The 25,048-nt window shown below is 43.4% G+C and overlaps 2 protein-coding genes across 3 annotated transcripts; one reads left to right on the top strand and one right to left on the bottom strand.

Annotated features, from left to right (window-relative positions):
* The first annotated feature begins 147 nt into the window (after nt 1-147).
* LOC133911450 (uncharacterized) lies at nt 148-2,216 on the top strand. Its single transcript, XM_062353693.1, has 4 exons — nt 148-697; nt 787-959; nt 1,070-1,133; nt 1,794-2,216. Exons 1-4 carry the CDS (start codon nt 493-495, stop codon nt 2,000-2,002), a joined length of 651 nt encoding a protein of 216 aa, XP_062209677.1. The 5' UTR covers nt 148-492; the 3' UTR covers nt 2,003-2,216.
* A 15,936-nt stretch (nt 2,217-18,152) lies between these two features.
* LOC133911447 (transcription factor bHLH57-like) lies at nt 18,153-21,802 on the bottom strand. Of its 2 annotated transcripts, XM_062353688.1 has the most exons (4): nt 21,423-21,802; nt 20,605-21,000; nt 20,145-20,519; nt 18,153-18,632 (listed from the first exon to the last, which is right to left on the bottom strand). In XM_062353688.1, exons 1-4 carry the CDS (start codon nt 21,462-21,464, stop codon nt 18,546-18,548), a joined length of 900 nt encoding a protein of 299 aa, XP_062209672.1. In that variant the 5' UTR covers nt 21,465-21,802; the 3' UTR covers nt 18,153-18,545. The 2 variants fall into 2 exon arrangements, with proteins under 2 accessions (XP_062209672.1, XP_062209671.1); XM_062353687.1 differs by lacking the exon at nt 21,423-21,802 and having other exon boundaries at nt 20,605-21,405.
* Between the last annotated feature and the right edge of the window lie 3,246 nt (nt 21,803-25,048).

Here is a 25,048-nt window from a genome sequence, read left to right as displayed (position 1 = left end):
AATCCTTCATGTTCAGAGCCAAAATTTCGGTTTGTGTCAAAACCTAAAGTATGAAATTGTCATGCGTTCTGCCAGCATTTGGCTAAAAAGCTCCCGGCAGTTTAATTCAGCGATGCTGTAAGAAGACGTTCTGTACCCTGTCTCTGATGAGAAGAAAAAAGTACATCAAGCATTGCGGGCATGTTTGTTTATCCTTCCTGCCTGTTTCTCTCCTGTGCAGCCGTGCCATTTCCAACTTTTGCATCAAAACACGGAGGAGGAAATACGTCAAAGAAGTGCGGTTGCATTTGCAGACCCCTCTCACGAGAAAACGCTTTTCTAAACACAAACGTACCCTTTTGTTGACTACGCTTTCCTTCAGAGAAGGCGGAATCACTGGGGAAATGCAGCTAAGAGCGGATTAGATAGGAGGGGAGCAGAGCAGAGAACACTCCTGCACTCTTCTCCTTCCCGCTGCTGCTTTTCTCTCGCCCTCGCCTGCAGCGCGTCGCGATGAACACAGCCATGGCCACCACATCCTTATCCCTCCATGGCCGCCCTTCCCAGGCCCCCACAAAGAAGCTCTCCTCCCCGTTTCTTGGCGCCCCCGCTTCTTTCCTCCGGTCGCTGGCGCCCGCGCCCACCGCCGGCCCCTCCCGGCGGACGCTGGCTGTCAGGGCCATGGCGCCCCCCAAGCCTGGAGGCAAGCCCAAGAAAGGTCCGTACTCTTCGTCGTCGTCTCCAGGCCTGAAACATCAGAGAGGATGTTTTTTGCGCCTAAACCTTTGTGCTTTAATTGTCCTGCAGTGGTGGGCCTGATAAAGCTGGCCCTGGAGGCCGGCAAGGCGACGCCGGCGCCGCCCGTCGGCCCGGCGCTTGGTGCCAAGGGTGTGAACATCATGGCGTTCTGCAAGGAGTACAATGCCAAGACTGCCGACAAAGCCGGCTACATCATTCCCGTCGAGATCACCGTGTTTGATGTGAGCTTAACACTTGACACTGTCCATTATACTATGAGTTTGCCTGAGCATCGATTTCTAATTGTGTAATAGTTGTCGTAATGCTTGTGTCTTTGCCTTGCATTTTGTAGGATAAGAGCTTTACCTTCATCTTGAAGACCCCACCGGCATCAGTCCTGCTACTCAAGGCTGCAGGTGCGCACCCTGTACATTAGCATGAATCTGTTAATAGTTATGCGGCACATTCATCAAATTGCCCAATTTGTAAAAGCAATTTGATATAAAGGAAAAGGATTATGCTTGGTTGGTTTTTTTTGTGTCCATCAAAATGCAGCAACTCAATTATTGTTTTGTTACATGTTGATATAATAACAGTGAATGCACTTGCAACTCAATTTAGTTTGGAGTTAGTCGGCAGTTGCACAATGATTCACTAGCGGGTGTTAGTAACAGTAAGTACTAGTACTCTATATGATTCAAGACCTTTGGTTCTTTAGGAACCCAGACAAGCAATTGAGCAGCAATCTGCAGTATACACTTGATCATGTTTTTTTATCCCGTTGTGTTTTAACTCTAGCTTTCCATTTCCCTTATCTCATGAATTTATTTTGAAGTTCGTTAATTTGGATATACAGCATAGAGAAATAAGTTGCATGGACTCCGAACACATAAATTTTGTTTGCATGTTTGTATGTCCATGAACTTTGGAATGCCAAGAATGAACGCATCAGTGCCTGCAAAATGCATGTGCTAACATAAGAAACTTGTGGCTGACAACCAGCCATCTTTGTCTGTGCATATATTCTATTTTCATTTAAGATTTTCTTACCTCATTTTCTCAATCCTGATTGTTAGGTATCGAAAAAGGTTCAAAAGAGCCACAGCGAGAAAAGGTTGGAAAAGTAACAGCAGATCAGGTACGCGCAATAGCTCAGGAGAAGTTGCCGGACTTGAACTGCAAGAGCATCGACTCCGCTATGAGGATCATCGCTGGCACTGCCGCTAACATGGGCATAGACGTTGATCCTCCAATCCTTGAGAAGAAGGAAAAAGTCCTCTTGTAGTCTGTTTTACTGGCACCCGCAGATCATCTTACCAATGGGCATCTGTAGAATGCTTTCCTTTTTGTTCGTCAATTCGCTGTGCCTATTTGGAGTTCCCTTCTGGTGTCAGTTTCTTATAGTCCTGTTCACCAATCCAACTATTTGGTGTAGAGCTTCAAGATTTTCTTGCGAAATTCTTATTATATATCACATCTGTGAAGGGGTATTACAGTTCTTTTTGCACCAGTCATAGCACAATTGGTCTAGCAGAGCAGTATTATACAGTTTCCAATGTCTTCAAAGCAAACCTCTTACTTTTTCTTCTTTTTGCCTTGTTTTGAGTCTATACCTGATATTTTAAAGGTGATGTAAAGCTCACTATCTTCTAAATCTTATGGTACTTTTTAATGTTGATTTTGTATCCAAAACAAAATGGTTTAAATGCTATCGCCAAGATGCTAGTTTTTTGCTAGGTATTTCCCGTAGACGTATACACATTGACACAAAGATGAACCTAAAGATTATATTGACATATAATAAAAATAAGAGTAAATTTTAAGAATATATAACTATTTTGACATATATTGTAGAAAACTATAATTTTTCGTGCACATTTCAAAACCTACAATTATCCCGACACATGTTGTAAAAATTATAATTTTGTCACCGTGGACCTACCTGTCAACCTCTATGACATTTAATTGGAGAATTAATCGTAGGCTCATCTGTTGTTGAGGATGACAAATAGGTTTATAGTGAAAAATTTGTAGTTTTTTTACAACATATGTTAAAATAGTTGTATGTTTTTAAAATGAGCACTAAAAGTTATAATTTTTTACAATATGTGTCGAAATAGTTATAGATTTTTAAATGTTACTCTAAAAATAAACAAAAATAATATGATTTGAAAATATTATTAAAGATAATAAATAAACAAGACTTCCTTCTCGCATAAGTATTAACTAACTGAAAAACAGAAACATATAATTTTTTCCTATGCCTGGCATCTAAGTCAAAGAAAGCAAACCTGACTCATTAGGTCACTGATAGACATAGCGTTAAGACAAAGATTCCTTAGCATGAGAGCAAGAGCCTTGTCGATTTCACAGGTGCGCACAAAGATCATGACCATGCTCTCTCGCATCTCGTTCAAAACATGAACAAGATAACAATCCTAAAATGCACATAACAAAAAGTAGATCAGAGAAAATGACGGGAAAAGGTGCTCTGCTGTGATGGTAGACAATATAGAATTCAGTGCAATCCAATAGCTTCATGGCAGCTATTATTTTTCATAACTGCTTATTAAATGTATTAGAGAAAGTTCAAAGAATTCACACAAGACATGTTACTGAACGAGCCCCGCTACACATACGATCAGACCGTCCGACCCGCTTACGACCCGGCACAGCCCCGCACTACCATAACGGGTGGACCAAATAAGAGGTACAAGAACTGACCTTGTAATATGCAGGAACAAAATAAAACTATTGTCTAAGCGTATCGACAGTAGATGGAGGCTGCTTCAACCTGGTCGCAAAATAAAGGTTGTGATCATAAGTAAAAGATAGAGTAAACTTTTTTAAAAAAACTACAAGTTCTTTGGCATATGTAAAAAAAAATTGCACATTTAAGAGCATGTAAAAAAAAACTACAGATTTGAGAGGGTGGCCCACATGTCAGTGTAGCAAAATATTACGGCTCTCGTTATTTTGTGTTAGGCTGCCATGTGGGCCATCCTTGTTAGATAGGGTACAAGATGAAAAAAAATTCAAACCTGTAGTTTTTTAAAACATATGGTCTTAAACGTGTGGGCCATCCTTGTCAGACGCTGAAGGTGGGTTCGTCGGCGTCAACGTCACCTCCGGCTGTGGTCATATCAGGCATGTTTAGATATATGATTTTTTATGTGTGTGGGTATGTGGTTTTGGAAGTGAGTCATGCTTCCTCGTAGATGTGTTGCCGTCGATGGTTTTTGCACTGCAGTTGAAGTTGAAGGTGCATGTGCTTTCCTTGTTCGGTGAGGCTAGCCGTTTGCTCGGATCGCAAAGCCTATACGTTCAGCGTTTTTAAGATTTATTTTTAACAGATCATTTGATGTGACAAAAAAACTGAAGTTTTCTTACTATTAGAGAGTTCGGCTTCCGACTCCTTCCTTAATGCGATGCTCCGTCCAACTCTCTTGAGGTATTGCTATGTCCGACTGGTCCAGTCGGAGATGAACCAGAAGAACACTGCTACAGTGTAGGAGGTACTGTTCCCATACTGTAGTAACTCCAGTAGAATCGGTACCTAGTGCTACAGTGTGCTACAGTACTGCGGAGAGAGAAAATAGTCCTGCAAATCTGCGGAGCTACTGTAGCACCAGTTACACTATATGAGCACTGTAGCAACACTGCTCACAGAGACCGGCAGTGGCTCGGAGGAAGAAAACAAACGTCTGTTACTGTATCAGTATTGTAGCAACACTGTAGCTGTACTGTTTATAGAGGCTAATATCTGGCCCGAAGGAAGAAAAATAGGAGTAAAAGGTAGAAAATAGATAGCTGCTGGAGATAAAAAAAAATAAAGGATGCTATAATAGTGATAGGGGATGTTGTAATAGTATTTTTGAGGATGAAAATTTGAGATAGCTGCTGAAGATGGCTTAAGGTTGGCATTGCTATATTCCTTTTCTTCAGTGACCCCTGTGTAAATGGTGTTATGCAATGTAATTTCCATAGTTCATCAATGAAAAACAAACCTATATATATATATATGCGTACTACGTGAAAAAAGGGCTTTAGCGATGGTTAATAACCAGCATTAGTGACGAGTCATACCTATTATCTCGAACGCGTCACTGATAACTCGTCTTATAAGGTCATATGTGACGATGTATCATAACCGTAACCTATCACTTATGAGGTCATAGCTGACGTGTCGTAACACCCATCATTAATAACTGAACATAAGTAACGGGTCATAATATTGATATGCCACTTATAACTTATGAACATTTTTTGTATTTTTTGAAAAAAAATCAAAAAAAATATTTTTTTTACTTGAACCATCCAAACATAGGGCCCTATTCTATGTCCCACAACCACACTATTTTTCAATCTAGCCTATTCCATGTCCCACAACCACACCATTTTTCAAATTATTTTTCAATCTACGTTCTGTGGGACTCGAACCCGCGGCCTTCCCTCACGCTCGTAGCTCCCTTACCGTCTACACGTAGTTATGATAGAAATTAGATATTTTATACTTTTAACCTTTTTTGTTGAAGGTCATAGGTGACGGGTCATAACCGTGACCTATCACCTATAACTGATTACTAATGGGTTAGAATCGTGATCTGTCACTAATGACTAAACATTAGCGAGGGGTCATAATCTTGTTCAATCATTAATGACTGTTTTTGCTTCATCTAAATTTATACAAATATTTTATGAATTTCATCGAGAGTTATAATTTACGTATAACTTTTTTTTATCAAAATTTATACAAATATTTTATGAATTTCTTAATATCTCATCCAAATGATCGTAATTTGTTAAGTGATTCAGAGTATCTTTGATAAAACTGGTATAATTTTTACATATAAAATCTAATTTTGACGTTTTTTTACTATACAAAGATCTACAGAAAAAATTACATCTGTTTCTCCCCGACTATGTCGGGATCGACAAATTTTTTGAGGCCAAATTTGACCTATTAGGTTGAGTTCTCGCCCCGCTGAAGTTTCTGTACCGTTTTCGAAACGCGTGTTTGTATCCATAGCCACCACCCCTTATATCAAACTTAACCTGAAATGTTGCTAGGTTACTATTCTAAGTGCTGCTGAGATGAGAAAAAAATAAAAATAAAATAAAAATGTCAATAGCCTATTGCATTCCATCTAATCTAAAATACACGACTATGTAAATTCACAACTAAGTCTGACTTTCTTTCATTAGATGTAGATACTCTTGATTAATCAAAAGGAACAATAACAAATCAAATCCAACCAATTAAAAAGAATAATAAAAAATAACTAGTCTGATTTGCTTGGTTACCACAAATATAGTTGGCTACTCAGGATTTCAGGGACTGGATCAACAGCATGAAGCCTCGCCTCTGTTATGGATGGCAATTGGACCCTGGGTCCAGGTACTCACGGGTTCCACATCTAACGGGTCTAGGTTCGGGTTTCATTTTTCATCCCCAGGTTTATCGGGTTGAGTTTCAATTTTTACCTGCAAGGACCCATCTGATCATTCGAAATCCATTCAACCCTGCTAGCCTGCTCCCCACCCTGGACCCAACTACCCCTCAGCCCGTTCAACCTCGGCCTCCCTACCCCTCCGCCTTCCCTGCCCCCCGCCCTGGCCTCGGGCCTCCCACCTTGCCACTGTCCTGGTCAGCCTCCGTGCTCAGTTGTCGCCTCATGTCCGCCTCCCCATCCTGGCCTCCACGCCTAGCCCCGCGCACCGCACCTCCTCGACGCTAAAGCGGCTCCACGCAGTCACCGCCCCTCCACTGGTCTGTCTCTATGCGCCGGTGCATGCTCCTCCGCCCTTCCGCGCCGCCCCTCTCCGCGTCGGTGTCGCTCATCTGCCCTTTCCGCGCTGGCGCCGCCTGCCCGGCCTCCCCAACGCCTGACAGCCCCGCCACCACCCTGCCGCCCCCTCCGCGCCCCCGCTCAGCATCCCCGCCGCCGCCCAATTAGCAAGGCTCCCTAACCCGACTAGCACCTGAAACCCGATGGGCGTCCGGCGGGTGCGTATTCAGATTTCATTTTCCACCCGTTTAGCATTTCGGGGTCGAGTTGGGTTAGTTCTCACGGGTTTCAGGTCGGGGCATGGTTTTGCTCCACCCGACCTGTTGCCATCCCTAGCCTTTGTAGCATTTTCATAGTTCTTTTCCTTTTTCACCTGTTTTGCTAACTTAGTATCTAAAAATATGACTAACATACTAATTATATGTATTTGTATTGAAAGGATGTTATATGATAATAGACTTATGGTTGATCGTAAATACTCAAGAAATAAAGCTACTGGAAGAACTCTATTAGACTGGGAGAACAGAGTAATTGCTCTAGGTGCTGCATGTGGAATGGCTTATCTTTATGCTGAGGGCGGCGATAAGTTTATCCATAAGTCTTTGGTGATGGGTCGTAACAGTGACCCGTCACCAATGAAGTTATTAGTGTTACATTAAAAAATAAAAGAAAAATATATTTATTAGTGATGGATCATAACTTACCCATCACTAATGACTGGTCTAGAATGATTCGTCATTGATAAATTTGTCATTAATAACTAGTCTAGTATGGCACTTTACTGATAAGTCATCATTAGTGACGGAGGTTAAGATGACTCGTCACTGTTACCATTAGTGATAGGTCATGTTACGATCTGTCATTAATTCTGTATCTGCTTTGTCTATTTTTTATATACTGATGCCAAAAAACATGTTGCTTTTTTAAAATTTACTCTAAAGAATATGAAGTACATCAAGAGGTCATATTCTGACGACTTATTGATGTTTAAAGGCAAAGATAGAATGTCACCTTAGCAGGATTCCTGAGACAGGCACGTTGCAGTTTATTTACCTAAGTTAGCGCAAAGGAAACATTATTTAGTCAAACAAACTACATATAAAGCAAAGCCATCATGCACTGGTTAGAAAATTAGTGCATGATGATGCAAAAATCGTGCCGGAGCAAATACGCTACGAAAGACAGATTTACATGAGATATCAGAAGACCAAAGCATGATGACATTTGCCAGAATAAATATGAGAACCTACACTTTCCATAGTTGCGGGCAATTTTAAATGGTGTGATACGATTGTTATTATCAACACAAGCAGTGAACATGGCTGAAACAACTTAATAAATTTGATCCTCACAATTATAGTGGTTTCAGTTCTCCAATTCAGAGTCCCATAAATCAAGTAGTTTCAACTAATAAATCAACAAGTACTACGGTATCCACAAACCTTTTTGGTCATTGTCGCTGAAAAAAAGGAAAGTTCTCCGTTCTTTAGGGATCTCTTTTAGAATGTCATCGAGGGCTCTTTCTCAAACTCCACATTAAGTAATTTATCAGCTTCATCCAATACCTAGCAAAACGAAAGATAGGCCTGACATCAAAATAGCCTCGAGTTCAAACAAGTTACTGCAACAACAACCACAATACTTTTAGTCCCAAGCCAGTTGGGAACACTCGAGCTGAAATCAAACAAGAGTCACACTAATAAAAAAGGATAATATATATATGTATAAAATAATAGCAATAGTAATAATAATAACAGTAGTAAAACTGCCTGATTGGACAAGATGTGGCAGCCCAATTGAGTTGCGTTGGTAGGTCAGTGGCCAGACAGATGGGCTTCTAGCCCAGCCCATCCAGTTGCTGCAAAACTGCTGAAACAGCAAGGACGTTTGTACTCCGCTCTTAGGATATGTTTGGTTTGTGTTCATATATTACCACACTTTCTTTTCATTAATAGTGGCGTGTCATAGTTTTTGGAGCTGACAAGATGGATATATTGGTTGAGATCTAACTTTACCACAACTAACTTTAGCAAAAAGTGACCGCCACAAAATAAAGTTTGGCAAATGAACCGGTATATGACATGTGGCCCGTGATGCTAAAGAATTATGGCAAGCCACAACTTGTGATGGTGCATCAAAACAACATCATTAGAAACTGTGGCATGACCAAACTAACGCGTGGCAATATGTGGTACCGAATCAAATATATCCGATGTGGCATGACCAAATATGCACAACAGTTTGGATCAACTTCATCACATTCAACCAATCTCTTGTCCCCCTGTAATTTGGTCGACCAACCAGAGACTCGCGCGCTCCCCAGACGAGTTAGCTGACCTCTGAACCGTTTTAATAAGCAATGAGTCTATTTTATTTTTTAGAACTATCATATTTATCCAGATAATATCATCTATTTTATTCTTGAGGTTGTTTTTTTTTATTTTTATGATGTGGTAGCAGTTTCGTCACGTGGCAGTCCTAATCATACTGCATAGTAATTCGATTTTTCTTTATAAAAATAATTTATAAAAATAGATTATTTCGAAAAATAAGTTTTATGTTTAGAACAAAATCCAAAAAATATAAAATGATTTAGATAAATATTTTAATATGCTTTTAGCTCTATTTTTATTTCTATAAATATTATTTAATGTTTTCTAGTGTAAAAATTATTCAAAAAATGTTAGAATAAATATTTTAATTTGGAAAATAGTTTTAGAAAATATAGATGAATTCTGATAAAGTTTAAAAATACTTTTTTGATAAAATAAATGCTTCTATATGTTTTGGTGCATATAAAATTAGTTTTAATTCTAAAAAAATAGGTTTAAATTCAGAAAAATAGTTTTCATTGTTTTTAGTCGTAGTTTCGTGTTGTTTCTAGCCATTTAAAATTCGTTTAGTAGTACTTTTGTGCATATTTTGGGTATATTTGAGCACATTTGTGCACATTTTTGGTATATTTTGGGCACATTTTTGAGCATATTTTGGGCACATTTGTCACATTTTGGTCCTATTTGGGCACATTTTGATCACATTTGGTCATATTTAGGTTATATTTGAGCACATTTTGATCATATTTAGGCACATTTTAGACACATTTGACCATATTTTGGACATATTTGAGCATATTTGGGTACATTTTGGCATATTTGACCATATTTTGTCCAAATGTGCCCAAAATGTGCCCAAATATACCCAAAATTTGCCTAAATATGACGAAAATGTGTCAAAATATGGCCAAATATGCCTAAAATGTGCCCAAATTTAGAAAAAAAGTATAAATATGTGCTCAAAATGTGTTTAAAATAGGTCCAAATGTGCCCAAAATGTACTCAAATGTGACCAAAATGTGGCTAAAATATGTCAAAATGTGGCCAAATGTAGCTAAAATATGGTCAAATATGCCAAAATGTGCTTAAAATGTGCTCAAATATGTCCAAAATGTGTCCAAAAGTACGGCTAAATTCTTGCATAAGGACACATCCGAGGCCTATACGATAAGCATCGCAATAGATATCGAAAGTCTTGCTCATATCTGGTTGAACGAGAACTGGAGCGGTCGTGAGCAACTTCTTCAACGTCTGGAAAGCAGACTTACACTCACTTGACCACTCGAACTTGTTGCCTTGCTTCAGTAACTCGGTCATTGGCTTGGCAAACTTGAAGAAATTCTCGATGAACCAGCGGTAATAGCCCGCAAGTCCGAAAAAACTCCGGATGTCCGTGACATTCTTGGGTTGTACCCATTTAAGCAAATCTTGCATCTTGCTTGTGTCAACTGCAACACCATTTTCTGACCGAACATGACCCAGAAAAGCTACCTCCCTAAGCCAGAACTTACACTTGCTGAACTTAGCATAAAACTGATGATCTCTGAGTCGGTCAAGAACAATACGGAGGTGCTCTACATGCTCTGCATCAGTCTTGGAGTATATGAGAATGTCGTTGATGAAAACCATGACAAACTTATCCAATTCCTCCATTAACATCATGTTCATCAAATACATGAAGAATGTTGGCGCATTCGTCAATCGAAATGACATGACGGTGAATTCATATAGCCCGTAGCGGGTCGAGAAAGCCGTCTTTGGAATATCCTCCGGGCGGACCTTGATTTGATGATAGCTCAGTCTCAAGTCGATCTTCGAGAAGACTCGGGCTCCGGTCAGTTGATCAAACAAAATATCAATTCTAGGGTGAGGATATTTGTTCTTAATGGTGACCTTATTCAACGGACGATAATCAACACACATCCTCAGAGTATCATCCTTCTTCTTCACAAAGAGTGCCGAGCATCCCCAAGGTGAGGAGCTTGGGCGAATGAACCCCTTCTCTAGTAACTCCTTCAACTGCTTCTTCATTCCGCCAATTCGTTTAGCGGCATCCTATAAGACCTTTTTTATATTAGGGCCGCTCCGGGCATGATATCAATAGAGAACTTCACTGCTTGGTCGGGTGGTATTCCTGGCAATTTATCCGGAAAGACATCCGAGAATTCCCACACCACAGGAATACTTAACAGTTCTATGGTGGGGACAGCCTTTAAAGCAAAGAGACAAGACTCAACACCCTCAAGCTTCAATTGAATACGGGTGTCGGACGGACCATTCATAGTAACTGCCCGCTGAGCACAATCTAAGACTGCCTTATTCTTGGTGAGCCAGTTCATCCCCAATATGATGTCTATCCCCTTCGAGTCCATCACTAACAAATTCACACCAAAAGATATCTCATTGATGATTACCGAGGCGTTGGGCATGCATTGCTTAATAAGGACCTTGGCTCCAGGTGCATCTATAAGATAGGGCATAGGGGTGGTAGTCGCGATGCTTGTGGTGCAAGGGTTCAAGCAGCTTAGCGACGTCATCGTTGGTTCCGCTACTACTGTTGTCGGTTCCGTCTGGTGGTGCTTGGCTTCTCGGTGGAGTATCCCTGGCAGTGGGCGTTGTGGGCGGTGATTACCTTCAATGCCGGAGGAGGGCGCGTGGCTGATCTTCATCGCGAGCGTGCTCATGTTCTGTTGGTGCCTATTGCTGGCTCCCTCCTGCTCGGCAATAGTGGGCCAATCCCTTCTTCGCCGGGTTGGTTGTGTGCTCGGCGTTCGGGTGGTGGGTTCAACGGGCACCTACCTAGTTGGCGTCGTTGATGCTTTCTGCTCGCTCAACTTCTCCTCACTCTGCCGACACCCCTCGGTTTGGGTTGGCACTGATTTCTTTCCTCTTATGCCAGGCCAACTGCGATGACCTATGGGCTTCTTCGAGGTAGGGGAAGGGGTGAGTTGTTGCGGGGATGAGGCCTTGGCGTCCGCTTTAGGCCTAGCATGGCCTCGATGAGGGTCGCATGACAAGTACCATCTTTTGTGAATGTTTCCGGGGCGGAGAGCCGCGAACAAAAGCTTTGCCCAGCTTGTTGGTGCTAATATCGTTAATGCCTTTGGGCGCCATTCCCTCCCTAGAGGCGACATTATCGCGTCTCCTCCACCCTAGATGCTTCTCCGGGTGAAAATCATGTTCGGGTGTCCGGAAGGGCGACAACGACATTGATGTCGTTACCTTCATGAAGGTGTCACTTCTAGAAGCGCATGCTCTTTTCGTTTGTTTCGTCGGCTTATTCTATAAGTTTACCCTTACGTCCTCAATTGACGGCGGCTCTTCATTCTAGATTGGCGCTTCACGACAGCGATTTGGTCCAACGTGCGCTTCTCCAAAGTGACGCGTGTGTTGTTGACTTATGTGATAGAGAGGTGCGACGTGGGAGCAGAGCTCCACCCACCGAGATCTAAGGGAGCAGAGAGGTGTGGCGTGGGAGCAAGGCTCCGCCGATCGAGTTGTGAGGGTGTCAGCTGTTTGGTTGGTTAGAGTGCGTATTGAATTAGATTGATCTTGTCTGTTGTCTGGTGGTACCATTTGGTGTGAGCGTTGTCTGTTGAGATGGGGTCGTATTGTCATGTTGGGGTTATATGCCGGTTTTTCTATTTAAAATCATGCATTTGTGAAGGTTTTTAATCTGATTTTTTCTTTTTTATAAACTGTGTTAATTCTCTTCTTCTTTATATATATCAATACTATATACTACGCGTGGAAGAAACGGCGAGCTCTCAGCATGCTTGGTACTGTGCACTGTACCTCCTTCAGCTCCGCCTATGACAGGAGGGTCCTGATGCCAGCGCCAGCTCCTGTCCAGCCTATGTCCAGAAAAGTCCAGTGTCTCCGTCCACCAACTCTAGCCACTGGCGGAAAAATCATCGCTTGCACCTGCTCCCGCGTTTCGCTCGCCTCCTCACACCGCCCGCGAGCTCCTCCGTCGCCTCCTTGCCTTTCCCGAGCCGCTTCCCCAGCCGAAACTCCCACACGCCCACCGATTCTCCCACTCGATCCCGCGGCCAAGCACGCCGGCCGCGGCTGCCTTCGTCGCTTCCGGCCCCGACTTAGCCGTCAGGAACCTTGATATCGATCTCCCGGCTGCCAAACCCTTCCCTTAATCCTGAGCCACGGTGAGCTCCGCCGTGCCCCATTGAACCTCCCGCATGCGTCCCCTTCCTTCCTCCCTCGCCACAGCGGCTTTAGTTGATTGTCCTCTAGGCGCTTCATGAATTGGCTGAGTTGGGAAAGTTGGGAATCCATGGATTCCATCTGATTTTGCTGAGTCGATTACAGCGGGGTTTGAGATACAGCTTTGCGTCGATCTCTTGGAGGACAATAGCTTAGGGAAAACTTTCGATGGATTGGTCCGTTGATGTGGTTTGGGAATTGGATTGAGATCTGGTGGAATTGATCAGAATGGGAGGAGGGCAAGGAGTCTCTCTCTCTATTTCGACTTGGTTACTACATCCAGGCCGGGATGCGCTGTCTTTTTTCCCTCCTCTACTTTCCGCTCGATGCAGTATCTCGCTGCCGGTCAGCATCTCCCGCAAAAAAGAAGAAGAAGCAAAACCGGTTGCCCATAGCCTCCTCTTCTCTCCAGTGCTCTTTATTTTACTTATTTGTTGTCAAACCTCGAGATGGTTTTCCAGAGATTGGCTACATCGCTAATATGGAATTGTTTCTCTAGGCCAAGATTGCTCAAGCGTATGTGAAGACATGAGCTCCATGTTTGAACATCGTAACTGATGAGAAGCATTTTCAGTTGACTTTGGGATGGCTTCTCAGTGTTTATTGCGAGATGCTTAGCTCAATTTCTTGCACTGTATAGGAAATTTTCAGTAACCTTGATGCTGGCACTAATGAATTATTTGTTCCCTGTTTTGTTGTTCCATCTTGAAATGAACCTGCTAATATTTGCATGGTACATTTGATCATTTTGCCTGTCATGTTGATTGTTGACCATCAGATGTAAGCGCCGCCCTCACTAAAGATTGTGTAGCTCTCAGCAAACAAATAGTGTCAGCATTCTTGCACCATATAAGTGTAGAGATTATTAGTAAATAATAACATATACTATATCTTTAAAGGAGCTCTTCAACTTAGCTGTAACAAAAACAAAAGGTTGGACAGAGGGAAAAAAGACAAGAACAAGGTAGTAACTCTTTAACATATCATAAATATATATTTGCGTGTTTCAGAGTAATACAGTTTCTGTAACTAATTGATCTATTTAATTTTTCCATGTTAAAGTGACCACTATTTTCCACCGAGACATCACAAGTTGCAAATTGGTATAAAAAAATGTTCATAATAGAGATTTTGGTTTATTATTTTATTTTCCTTGAACTCCTTAACATATATTATATATATCATACCTAAGTGTTCTAGGGCAATGTAATACCTATACTGACCAAAACGATTTCACTAGAAAAATGATGCACATATTTAAAGATTTCTGGCTCTTTTTTAATGATAAATGTGCAAGTTATTGTTCATAGCTAAGGTATGTTGTGCTTCGTCTAACTTTTGCTAGCAGAAAATATGCTGCTGACCACTATTCTTACAATATATCCAAATATATGTACCTTTACTTCAATATGATTTAGATGAATGTTTTGTGTGTGCAGGAGTTTACAGTTTGGAATTTGTGATTAATTTAATAGTTGATAGATGTTATGTGTGTATGGATACCGAGAATCATACCTTAAACATTGCAGAACATAACAAAATTTTCCTTTATGTTCCAAACTTAAGTTTCAAGTAATTATCTATTTTTGTTCTATGATACTTAGTTATATACATGTCATTAAGTCGTAGACCTCACATGTGAAGGCGTGTGCGAAGCCACTCCCTTTCGCCTTCAATGAATGTACTAGCTATTGACAATCTAGGTATGATCTGATTACATTTTACACGCTACTAAATTCTTTTTATGATCTGTACCCTCTAACATAAATCAATAATATATATAATTTATATATGCTAAAGCATATTCCTAAAAAAGACCAAATATATTTCTGTAATAATGAAACAAGGAATGTATCAGTATATATTTGCTCAAACCTAATATCAAGAATCACAAGTGCCTGAAATCCTATGGTCTATGCTACTGAACTCTAACATCTGCCTTACAACATCACTCTTGATTGCTCTATTATACCCAAAAAAATATTTATAATGGCACATTCGCATGTGTACATGTGTATCACTATGGTCGCAATTGACCCAGCTAATTTCGATGAAGAGGACCAAAAAATATTGAGATTGTTTTCTTTGGTGTCACTGGAGAAGAACTGACGGGTGTTCCAGCTTTAACACTCGCAGCGTCTTCAGCAATAAATCCAGAGATAATGCCTTCAAAAATTACACAATTATACGGAAACAAGTACACTTTGAAGATTAGTGTCCCTTTTTCCTCCATGCAGCGAGCATATATATCATTTCAAGTAAAGTTCATAATAAATATAAGTGGCTCAATTATTCCTGAGCTACTTACAACAAGCCAAGTACCATGTACATGCTAAGACATGAATAGTCTTTAAAAAGCCAGATAAACCGCTGGCCTTTTCTCTTTCCCTTCATACTTGACAAATATATACATTACTAAATTAGGAAATAGAACCAATGTATATCTACATCAATACTTACTAATCATACTTATGGTTTCACATAAACTACCTTAGCTCGGGCACACAGCTCAGCATTTACAATTCCACGGGTACCACAAATTTCCTATTTCCATATTATATGTCCATAGAATAGATGTCACAGGGAGTATAAATAACTGTAAGAACACGAAAAGGAAACAGAGAGCATATTGTCTTTAGGTGAAACAACACGAGCACAACACACTGTAAGTATTATCATATATTCATTCCAACAACATTACCAAAAGCAAAAAAACCATAACAAACTAACTTTTTATTGCATTATACAGGCTTTAGCTACAAATGTGAAAGAATCAGGTAAACACCACTTCACTGAACAAGACCTAGAGTCATCTGATCCAAAAACATAATCAGGTTACAAATTTTTTTCTCATAGCATTATTTCATTTCCTATTTCTAAACCCTGTAAAACAAATGAATCATCTCATGCACTTAAACTCAATATACTTCACAATAAAAGATCTGGTGCAAAGAAACAACTGTTCAAAGACTAAGCTTTTCCCAAATGAATTTTTGATGTGGTAAGACCTTTACCAATGAATATACACATGTATTTCTTTTCAGCTCCTCCAAATACCAAAAAAAAAAAAACAAATCCTAACTATTGCCCTCTTGCATCTTTTTTTTTATATCAAGTATCACCGTCAATTACCAGCGCTAGCTGTTTATCTAAGTCTTACTTTTCATGTACCTTCAAGCTCACAAATATGTAAACATAGCGTCTTGCTAAACAAATCACACTACCAGAAAACCAACTACTATATAGCATGTTACTATATACAGTTACTGTATACTTTGCCTTTTAAACTACGGAATTCAATTTCATGAAATACTGTTAAGTAGTTACTAATACATCCATCAATACCTCTTCTGTAACCATCAACTTATACCCCTCACATGTTCATTCATCAATGGATTTCTGGTAGTGTGATTTGTTTAGCAAGACGCTATGTTTACATATTTGTGAGCTTGAAGGTACATGAAAAGTAAGACTTAGATAAACAGCTAGCGCTGGTAATTGACGGTGATACTTGATATAAAAAAAAGATGCAAGAGGGCAATAGTTAGGATTTGTTTTGTTTTTTTTTTTTGGTATTTGGAGGAGCTGAAAAGAAATATTTCATGTATGTTTGTTAATATAAGTACCTCCAACACATATATTCAAAACAGGCGCAGCAACGCGCGCAATACTGTCTAGTATATATATATTCGGCTAGAGCTCTACCTTGCCGTGATGTTTTTAAAAAAGTTTATCACGCTATAGATTTTTATATAGTTATTTGGTTGATTGTGACAACTATAACAATACTTAATTTTTCTTAAATTTACTATACTTATAGTTAAGAATTTTTAAGACATATTTAACTAACTTTATATGTGATAAACTTACGCGAAACGGACGCCCTAAGTTAGACCAACTCCAGCATCCAGTGCTACAGTACTTTGCGGATACTGTAGCACTGGAAATCAAATCCAGCAGAATCGTACCTAGTGCTACAGTGCTATACAGTGTTACGGAGGGGAATGTGGTGCCGTATATTTGCGGAGTACTAGCAGCTACTGTAGCTGTGATGCTTATCCAGGTTAACCGAAAACACGCCCCCGGTACTGTAGCAGTACTGTTTACAGAGGCTGGCAGCGGAGCCGGAGAGAGTAAAAGATGAGTAGAAGGTAGGAAATGGGGTAACTGCTGGAGATGAAAAAATAAAGAATGGTATAATAGTGATATAGGATGTTGTAATAGTATTTTTAAAGATAAAAATTTAAAATGACTGTTTGAGATGACCTTACTTAGCCCAGCGCAGCGAGGAGACTTGCCTGAGAAGTTAGACGTCTTTTTCTCTCGAGAGAGAGAACGATAGGAGATGGAGTTCTGTGAAGTCCGGCGCCAGGTTATTAATGGCGGCACATGAGGAAGGAGGTGTACACACACGAGGTGACTTCATGCACGTACGCCGAATCATACGCACCGCTTTACCGATCGGGCCGATCGGCTCTTGTATCATGGGTGCGTGCGCGCGCGTACTGCTGCCTCATCAATAACAGGATCCGGTACGTCCTCCGTTTGACTTTGCTCGCCGCGCGCGCGCGCGCGCGTACTGCATGCGCCTGCCTGACCAGCTCGTCCAGCCGCCGCTTCTCCGACCTGCCGGTGCTCCAGCCGCGCGCCTTCAAGTGCCGAAGCACGCCCCTGCAACGTGCGTAAGCCCAGCGCTGCTGGGGAAAAGTAACCTCACCGGCCGCACGGCGCGTCGATCGACCGGAGCACGACATACACAGTGCCCCGGCAGGTTTAGCTATAGCTATAGCTGCGCGCATGGGCCGCGGCACGGCAGCTAGCTGGGGGGAGGGGTAGCACGCCGAGAATGATTTTGCGAGGCGGAACGCGCGGCGTGCGCCAGGAGCAGAATCGGGGCAAAAGCTTTCGCATGGGCGTTGTTTGACCAACAGAGCCTGAGCCGAGCCGCGCGTAGGCCACCGCCCGGCCCGACGCAACCGAGCTAGCTAGATACAGTACATGGCAACGACACCCGATGAGGCAAAGCCTGCCCCCCTCCCGAGGAGAAACAGAAGCTGCAGCAGCAACAGCAAAGGACGACGACGCAGAGATGGGCGTTGGGCAGAGAAATGCAGCCAGAAAGTTGCATTGCAAGCACGGAATCCAGCAGGATTACAAATATTTGTATTTACACGGCGTACACGGATGGGTCATCTCATCATCTCCCAGAGCATCACTGCTCACTGCAACCTCTCCAAGCAAAAAAAAAAAAAACTAGAAGGCTTTCCTGCGTTAGCCCTGACCCTGCTACAGTGTGACCCTTCCCCTGGCCAGTTGTGGCAGAAAACAGACAAGTTACAGTGAGGCTGCCCTGCCTGGACCACTGCAGCCGTTGCCCATGGGCCCACCTGGCTCACTGTCTCTACCGGCCGTCCTCTGTCCGTCGTGTACATGCCCACCTCTGCGATTTTGACCCATCGTCTCCGCTCCGTGCAACCTCCAGCCCTCAGCAGCATGTGCCGGCGTAGGCGAAGATCTGGTGCACCACCGTCGCCACCTCGTCAGCCGTCGCCACCTCGCACCCGTCCTCCATCTGCACGTCCCGGAATTTCAGTAAGAGTAATCACAGTGTGCTCACAAACAAGTTAGTAAATAATAAATATTGGTTTATTACCTTGTAAGTAAGCTACTATCGACAGTAAACTTACTACCAGCTAATAAAATAATAAAAATCAATTCTCTCTCATACCCGTCCTCTCTCGCTCTCAATTGTTATTGGGAACGTAAGGCGGCTGGAAAAACTGATTTTTTTTTTTTACTTAAACGTGGACCTATTTTAATGCCCAATATATTATGGCAATTGAAACAACAAATATACAGACACAGGATCCACTCTTACTACCTAGGTAGACATTATACTCCCTCTAGTTATAAATATTTATCATTTTTTATTTTTCACGGTTTTTATATACAACATTGACTATTATTTTATTAGAATATAGTTATAATATCTATTAAAATATATTATTATAAAAATATTTTTTTAGATAAATCTACAAGTATTGAATTTTATATTTTCAAACTAAATATTTTGAAAACTATTAATCGTCAAAATTTTAAAATTTTGATTATATCTTGATCAAAACGACAAGTATTTATGATTAGAGGGAATACGTTATAGCTCTAACACAACACATTCAGAGCTGTATTTTTGCTATAAAGACAACGTAGGGTCGTTGGGAAAACTGATTTTTTTACTAAAATGTGAACCCATCTTAATACCCAGTATATTATGGCAAATGAAACAACAAATATCTATTAACACAGGGCCCACTTTTACTGGCAAGGTAGGCATTATACGTTGTTGCTCTAACACGACACATTCAAAGCTGTATTTTTGCTACAAAGATTCCAAGGACGAGAGAGAGAAGATCAAAAGACTCAAGAAAGCTGAGGTTTGTAGCCACAAGTCTGTCTGTAAATTAAGCCGTTGTCTGCACCATGTACTCTGCGCTCATCGTATTCGAACACTCCATCTACATACTCCAAAGCTCCGTAACAGAAACGTACGAGAGCCACTGCGCTTTCAGAAATCCCACGCAGCATTCCGGGAGCAAAACAAGCCATTCGCTTTCCACACCTAATAGGTGCGTCATGCATGGAGCGCATCCTCAAGATATTTGTCTGCCTCCATGTATGGTAATTTTGTCTGTTAATACACTACGTAAATCCTAATAGAAGTGGATGACACGATCTAGGTTACATAAATTTTATGAGAAATTAGCAGTCTAAATGTCTTGGTTCAGAACCGGCTCTAAGATATCTGAAGCACCATTAAGGCTGTAGCAATCAGCAGCAAAATCTCATGGAAATGCATATCTTTTCTAGGTATATGACAATCAGACAATGTTTACATTTTTTTCAAACGAAATGCAAATTACTTTAGTGAATTAAACTTAAATTACCCGTACTCTTAGCAACATCAAGAACAGAAAAAAGTACTGTTTGCATCAGTCAAACGCATGATGGGAACAACGATGAGTACGTACGTAAGGAATGGAAGGAAACATGACAAGAAGTAAAAGAGATTGACATTTGTGCTGACCTTAAGGTTGAAGCAGTACACGACGGTGTCATGTCCGACGGAAGTGATGGCGAGGTGCAAGACCGCGAGCCGGAGGTCCTCCATGGCGGCAATGGCGCGCACAATCTGCCCGGGCCACCGCCTCCCCGCGACGCGTACGCGCACGTGGCCGCCCACCGCGGCCATCGCCTCCACGTCCACGCCGCCGCAGCCGCGCGCCTCCGAGTAGCTCGTGTACTGCGGCGACACGAACACGCCGTCCAATGCGGCCGAGGCAGCCGTAGCCACCACGCCGGCCCCGCGACGCGCGGCCGTGGCGGCCTGCAGTGCCACCAGCTGCTGCTCGAGCTGCTTCACGTAGTCGATCGCTCCCCCCACCACCGTCGCCTGGTCACCCTGCATTGCATTTTTGTTGCATTGCATGGTCAGAAATGCAGCATTGAATCTCATACGGATGTTTGCATGGCTGTGCATGGCTTACGCGGGGAATGTAGCTGGAGGGGATGAGGGATCGGAGGGAGGCGAGGTGGTCGTTCATGAGGCGGCGCCGGTTGCGCTCCACTGCAATGTGCGTCATCCGCTGGCTCTCGGCCCCCTCCGGCTTCTTGCGCTTCTCCGGCGTCGGCGCAGGGCGCTGTCTCGGCCTCGGTCGTTTCCTCCGCCTCTCCACCTTGGTCACCGGCGCAGCCTCCACAGGGACTGCCGCCGCCTGCGTGACGCAGCTCTCGAGCAGGTCGAGGTCGGCGGCGACGCACGCAAAGGCGTGTCTCTTGCGCTCTTCCTGCTCCTCCTCCACCATGACGCCCGCTCCCTGGAGCAGCGCTAAGAAGGGCATCTGGTCCGCGGCGCTGGTGCTGGCCGAATGCTGGTCCGCCCACTGTTCCATTACCCCCACCGTCGCCATGCCATCGCCAGTGCACGAAGAACCAACAGCAGAGCAAGAAAGGCACATCAGCAACAGCAGCAAGAACGGCAACGCCATGATTAAAAGAGACAGTAGCTGTCTACTCCCGCTCCTACGAGGGCACAGTGGCACGCATTGAATGGTGCGTGCGTGCGCGCGCGCAGAGCTGCGACATCAGGGAAGGGAAGGAGCAAATGAGGAACAAAAGAAAGGGAAGGGAAAGGAAGCAGCATGCAACCCGCGCAGGTCAATTTAATACTCCTACTCCATTGCATTTACAAGCACACATGCATGTACAGCTCCAGAGACAAGCTGCTACGAATGGAAGCTGCTCGCTCGCTGGCTCAGTTACAACTAGCTAGCAAGCAAGCAGTAGTCCCCTGGTTATAGCTTACCAGCGAGGAGGCGATGGGCCCTTGCAGTTGCATCCTCTCCATTGGAGCGAGCCGTGTGCACAATGGCACAGTGATAGAAGTAACTGCACTAACGAGTAATGAGCCCCTGAGGCTGCAGCTGCAGCTGCGAGCCTGCAACAGCAACACCCTCCCTCCCTAGCTCCTACGCCTGGTTGAGCTCCACCACCAGTAGCGAAGGTATTAGCAGCAGCAGTACTGTGTGTATAATGGAACAGGGAAGAAGGGTGGCTAGGCGAGGCGAGGCACGGGAACCTTAAAGAAAGGGTGAAAGGGAGAAGAGAGGGAGGCGTTGTCTCTTCTCGAGCGTGTGGGGGTGAGTAGGTTAAGGAGAGGAGGAAGGACCGGGACCGACAGGGCATTTGAAGGGGATCGATTTGTGCGAGACGTGAATTATTGTTGGCGACTTGACGTAGCCGGAGGGTAGGGGGTGGCGCACAGGGCAGACTTGCAGATTTGTCGGGCCCGAGGACGAGGGCAGGGGAGCGTGGGGACTCAGCCTCCGCCCGCTTTGCGGCCCTCCCCTGGCGCCCAGGCGGCTGGGATTGGGACTGTCCTCGGCCACCGTGCGGTCATGATAGGATTGGATTGGCCTTCCGATTAAACAGTTTTGTTACGCCAACTCTAATAAAATTCTCAAATCTGCAAATTTCAGTGCTGAAGCTGTAAATTTGCCTGGTTACTGTAGCATCCGCAACACTGTATCAGTTATGTAGCAGTACTGTAGACAGAGGACGAGTCCGGAGGAGGAAAAGACTGCAGTAGTACTGTAGTAGTACTGTAGATAGAGGCTGACCGTGAGTACGAAGGTAGGGTAGCTGTTGGAGATGAAAAAAATAGAGAATACTGTAATAGTGATAGAGAATATTGTAATAGTATTTTTAAATATAAAAATTTAAAATAGCTGCCAGAGATATCCTTAAGCAAATCATACTGTATTAACGCAGGTGATTTGTACTTGTGCTTTAGAAAGTCACAGCCGACCAGGACTTACTGACTTGAATGCCTCAGGAGTTTTGATGTGGATTAGCACGATCAAGTCCTCTAAGTTCCTTGAGAAAATTTTCAGATTTTAATCTTGCGGCTGGTTAGATCTCTTCACTGTGCATGCGTACGTGGAGTGCCTGATTCCATACATAATGGCGTGAGATATCCATACTTGTGTTGAAATTGTGTATTTTGGCATGCCGCCAAAGTAGCGTCTGCACGGTCCATATGCATCTGCATGGTACGGGCCAAGTACCGCTGAAAATGATCATTGACGTGCTGGGAGAGACGAATTAAGATACTTAAAATTAGTCGGTTTAAAAAAAATTATAAGATAAATTTATATTAACTTTTATCTAAAAATATTTTACTTTACCTAGCGTGTCTACACTATAAAAAGAGTGTAACATATAAATAATTCTAATAAACTAGTCTAGGAAGGTAAACACGTAAACGTAAATTATAAGTATATAAATGCAGAAAGGTAAATGAGTTTGAAGGAGCAAACATGACACAAATAATTCGGTGCGTATATTTTTCTGGAACTTGTCCTACTCAATTCAATCTTTATCCCAGCTTCAGCAACTTTTTCATATGTTGCGTACATAAAACTTACTAAAGTATTGTCGGAGGATGAACTCCTGTCGCAGGGATCCCGAGAGACCCCTTTTTTAAGATTCGGCCGAGGGATGATCCTGAACGAGCTTGTCTGGGAGATAGATGGGAGAGGAAATAAATGCAGTGGCTGGTGGTGGGAGATGATCGTCCTAGTGCAAGAAAGATGTGTGCACCGAGGTTTAGACAGGTTCGGGCCGCACGGAGGCGTAACACCCTACTCCTGTGTGAGTGCTATACCTTTCCTTGAAGGGAATTCTTCAAGGATGTATCTGGTTACAGGGGTGAGCTGTCTACAGAGAGCTTGAGACTTTCGTGTTCTAGCTTGGCTCGAGCTTGTTTGTGATGTTCTTCGTCTTTTTATCAGAGCTTCGGGGGCTGTCTTTATGTGTTCTCCATCCTTTCCTTTTATAGGCGCGCCGACCTCGACTTATCCTGAATGGGAAAGAGGGGGCGCGAGTGCCAAGGCGCCACGGAGAAATGCGTCATCATTCCGTCTTGGAGAAGTGACAGAGGCGGTGGAAAAATGCGGCGTGCATCCGACCATTCGTCACTGTAGATGTCCTCCGGCGCTATTAAGAGGGCCCACCGGGCAGCCACAGAGTTGCCCGGTGCGCTCACCCTGTCTTGTTCTTCTGCTGGGGCAGGGTGGCAGGCAGAGCGCTTCGATTTTGGCAACGTTATCCCGAGGCACCCGGGTGAAACGGGACGGGACCCGTGCATTTAATGGTCCCACTCCCCCCTGCCAGAGCATGGTAGGGTCTGACACTAGGGCGTGGGCAGCTGAGAATGTCAGGATGTCAGGCCGCGCGTGCCTATTAAATGCGGCATTGGGCCTTTGACTGGCTGACACCCCGACGATGGGACCCTTCGGGTCGTCGGACGATCTTGCGCGAACCTTCGGGGAACCGAGTCCTCGGGGGCTGCCACGTGCAGCCCCGAGCACTCTCTCCCGAGCACTTCGGTGAGACCTTCGGGGAACCGAGTCCTCGGGGGCTGCCACGTGCAGCCCCGAGCACTTCGAGGGAAACTTTCGGGGAACCGAGTCCTCGGGGGCTGCCACGTGCAGCCCCGAGCACTCTCTCCCGAGCACTTCGGTGAGACCTTCGGGGAACCGAGTCCTCGGGGGCTGCCACGTGCAGCCCCGAGCACTTCGGGGGAAACCTTCGGGGAACCGAGTCCTCGGGGGCTGCCATGTGCAGCCCCGAGTACTCTCTCCCGAGCACTTGGCTGTTTGTATCATCGGGGGATTACAGTACTCGGGGGTAGGCGAGGACCCTTCTGAGTACTTCCTTCCCGGTACTTGGACTCTGCGGGTCATCGGGGAACTGGGGTGCTTGGGAACCAGAGGCGGTGGCCCCGAGCACCTTCTCCCGGGACTTAGCTTCTTCTTATCTTGCAGGGTGGACCTCGCGGGATGGTGACGCGTGGCGGATGGCCGGCCCGGTCTCGGGACTCAATGACCCCTGGTTCCTAATACACCGACAAGTATATATTTGACAAATATATTAATCCCATTAACTATATTATCATTAATCACTAAAATCACATACATATCCTAACAAATGTATGTTCGCTATAATCTCCCTCTTTTATGATTGATGATAACACAATCAAAACAAGTGGCCAATAATAAATTATATCAATTATAATGGACACAAGGTCACACCTCTTTGCTTGGATGGTAAGAACAACCGATGATACCAATTGTAAGGGGAATATATCATCTTTATCATATATTGTTCTTACCTTCACATTGTCCCCTTTTGTTGTGATTGATATGGATACAATTTTCATCCTTTCTCTATCGTCACTATCTCTCTTGATTGACCCATACAAGAGATTATTGTTTTGTGCGCTTCTTACCTTGATATCATTTGTAATCCTTCTATACGTGCTTCTTGCATCATACTTCTCCCTTTATCAACAATATTGCATATTACTTTGGTCACTAAAAGTCTCTCCCCTTTGTCAATGTTGGGGGAACGCTTGAGCTTTGAGATATT

The sequence above is a fragment of the Phragmites australis genome, chromosome 3 (genome assembly GCF_958298935.1).
Source record: "Phragmites australis chromosome 3, lpPhrAust1.1, whole genome shotgun sequence".
Classification (NCBI taxonomy): Eukaryota; Viridiplantae; Streptophyta; class Magnoliopsida; order Poales; family Poaceae; genus Phragmites; species Phragmites australis.
The sequence above is the reverse complement of the archived record's forward strand: the minus strand, read 5'-3'. Positions and strand labels throughout refer to the sequence as shown.

Coding starts and splice junctions, on each gene's coding strand:
- LOC133911447 (XM_062353687.1), bottom strand. CDS start 21,105: ATGGCGTTGCCGTTCTTGCTGCTGTTGCTGATGTGCCTTTCTTGCTCT. Junction 20,520..20,604: donor CCTCCAGCTACATTCCCCGC/GTAAGCCATGCA, acceptor AATGCAATGCAG/GGTGACCAGGCGACGGTGGT. Junction 18,633..20,144: donor TGTACTGCTTCAACCTTAAG/GTCAGCACAAAT, acceptor CGGGACGTGCAG/ATGGAGGACGGGTGCGAGGT.
- LOC133911450 (XM_062353693.1), top strand. CDS start 493: ATGAACACAGCCATGGCCACCACATCCTTATCCCTCCATGGCCGCCCT. Junction 960..1,069: donor TCGAGATCACCGTGTTTGAT/GTGAGCTTAACA, acceptor TGCATTTTGTAG/GATAAGAGCTTTACCTTCAT. Junction 1,134..1,793: donor CCTGCTACTCAAGGCTGCAG/GTGCGCACCCTG, acceptor CCTGATTGTTAG/GTATCGAAAAAGGTTCAAAA.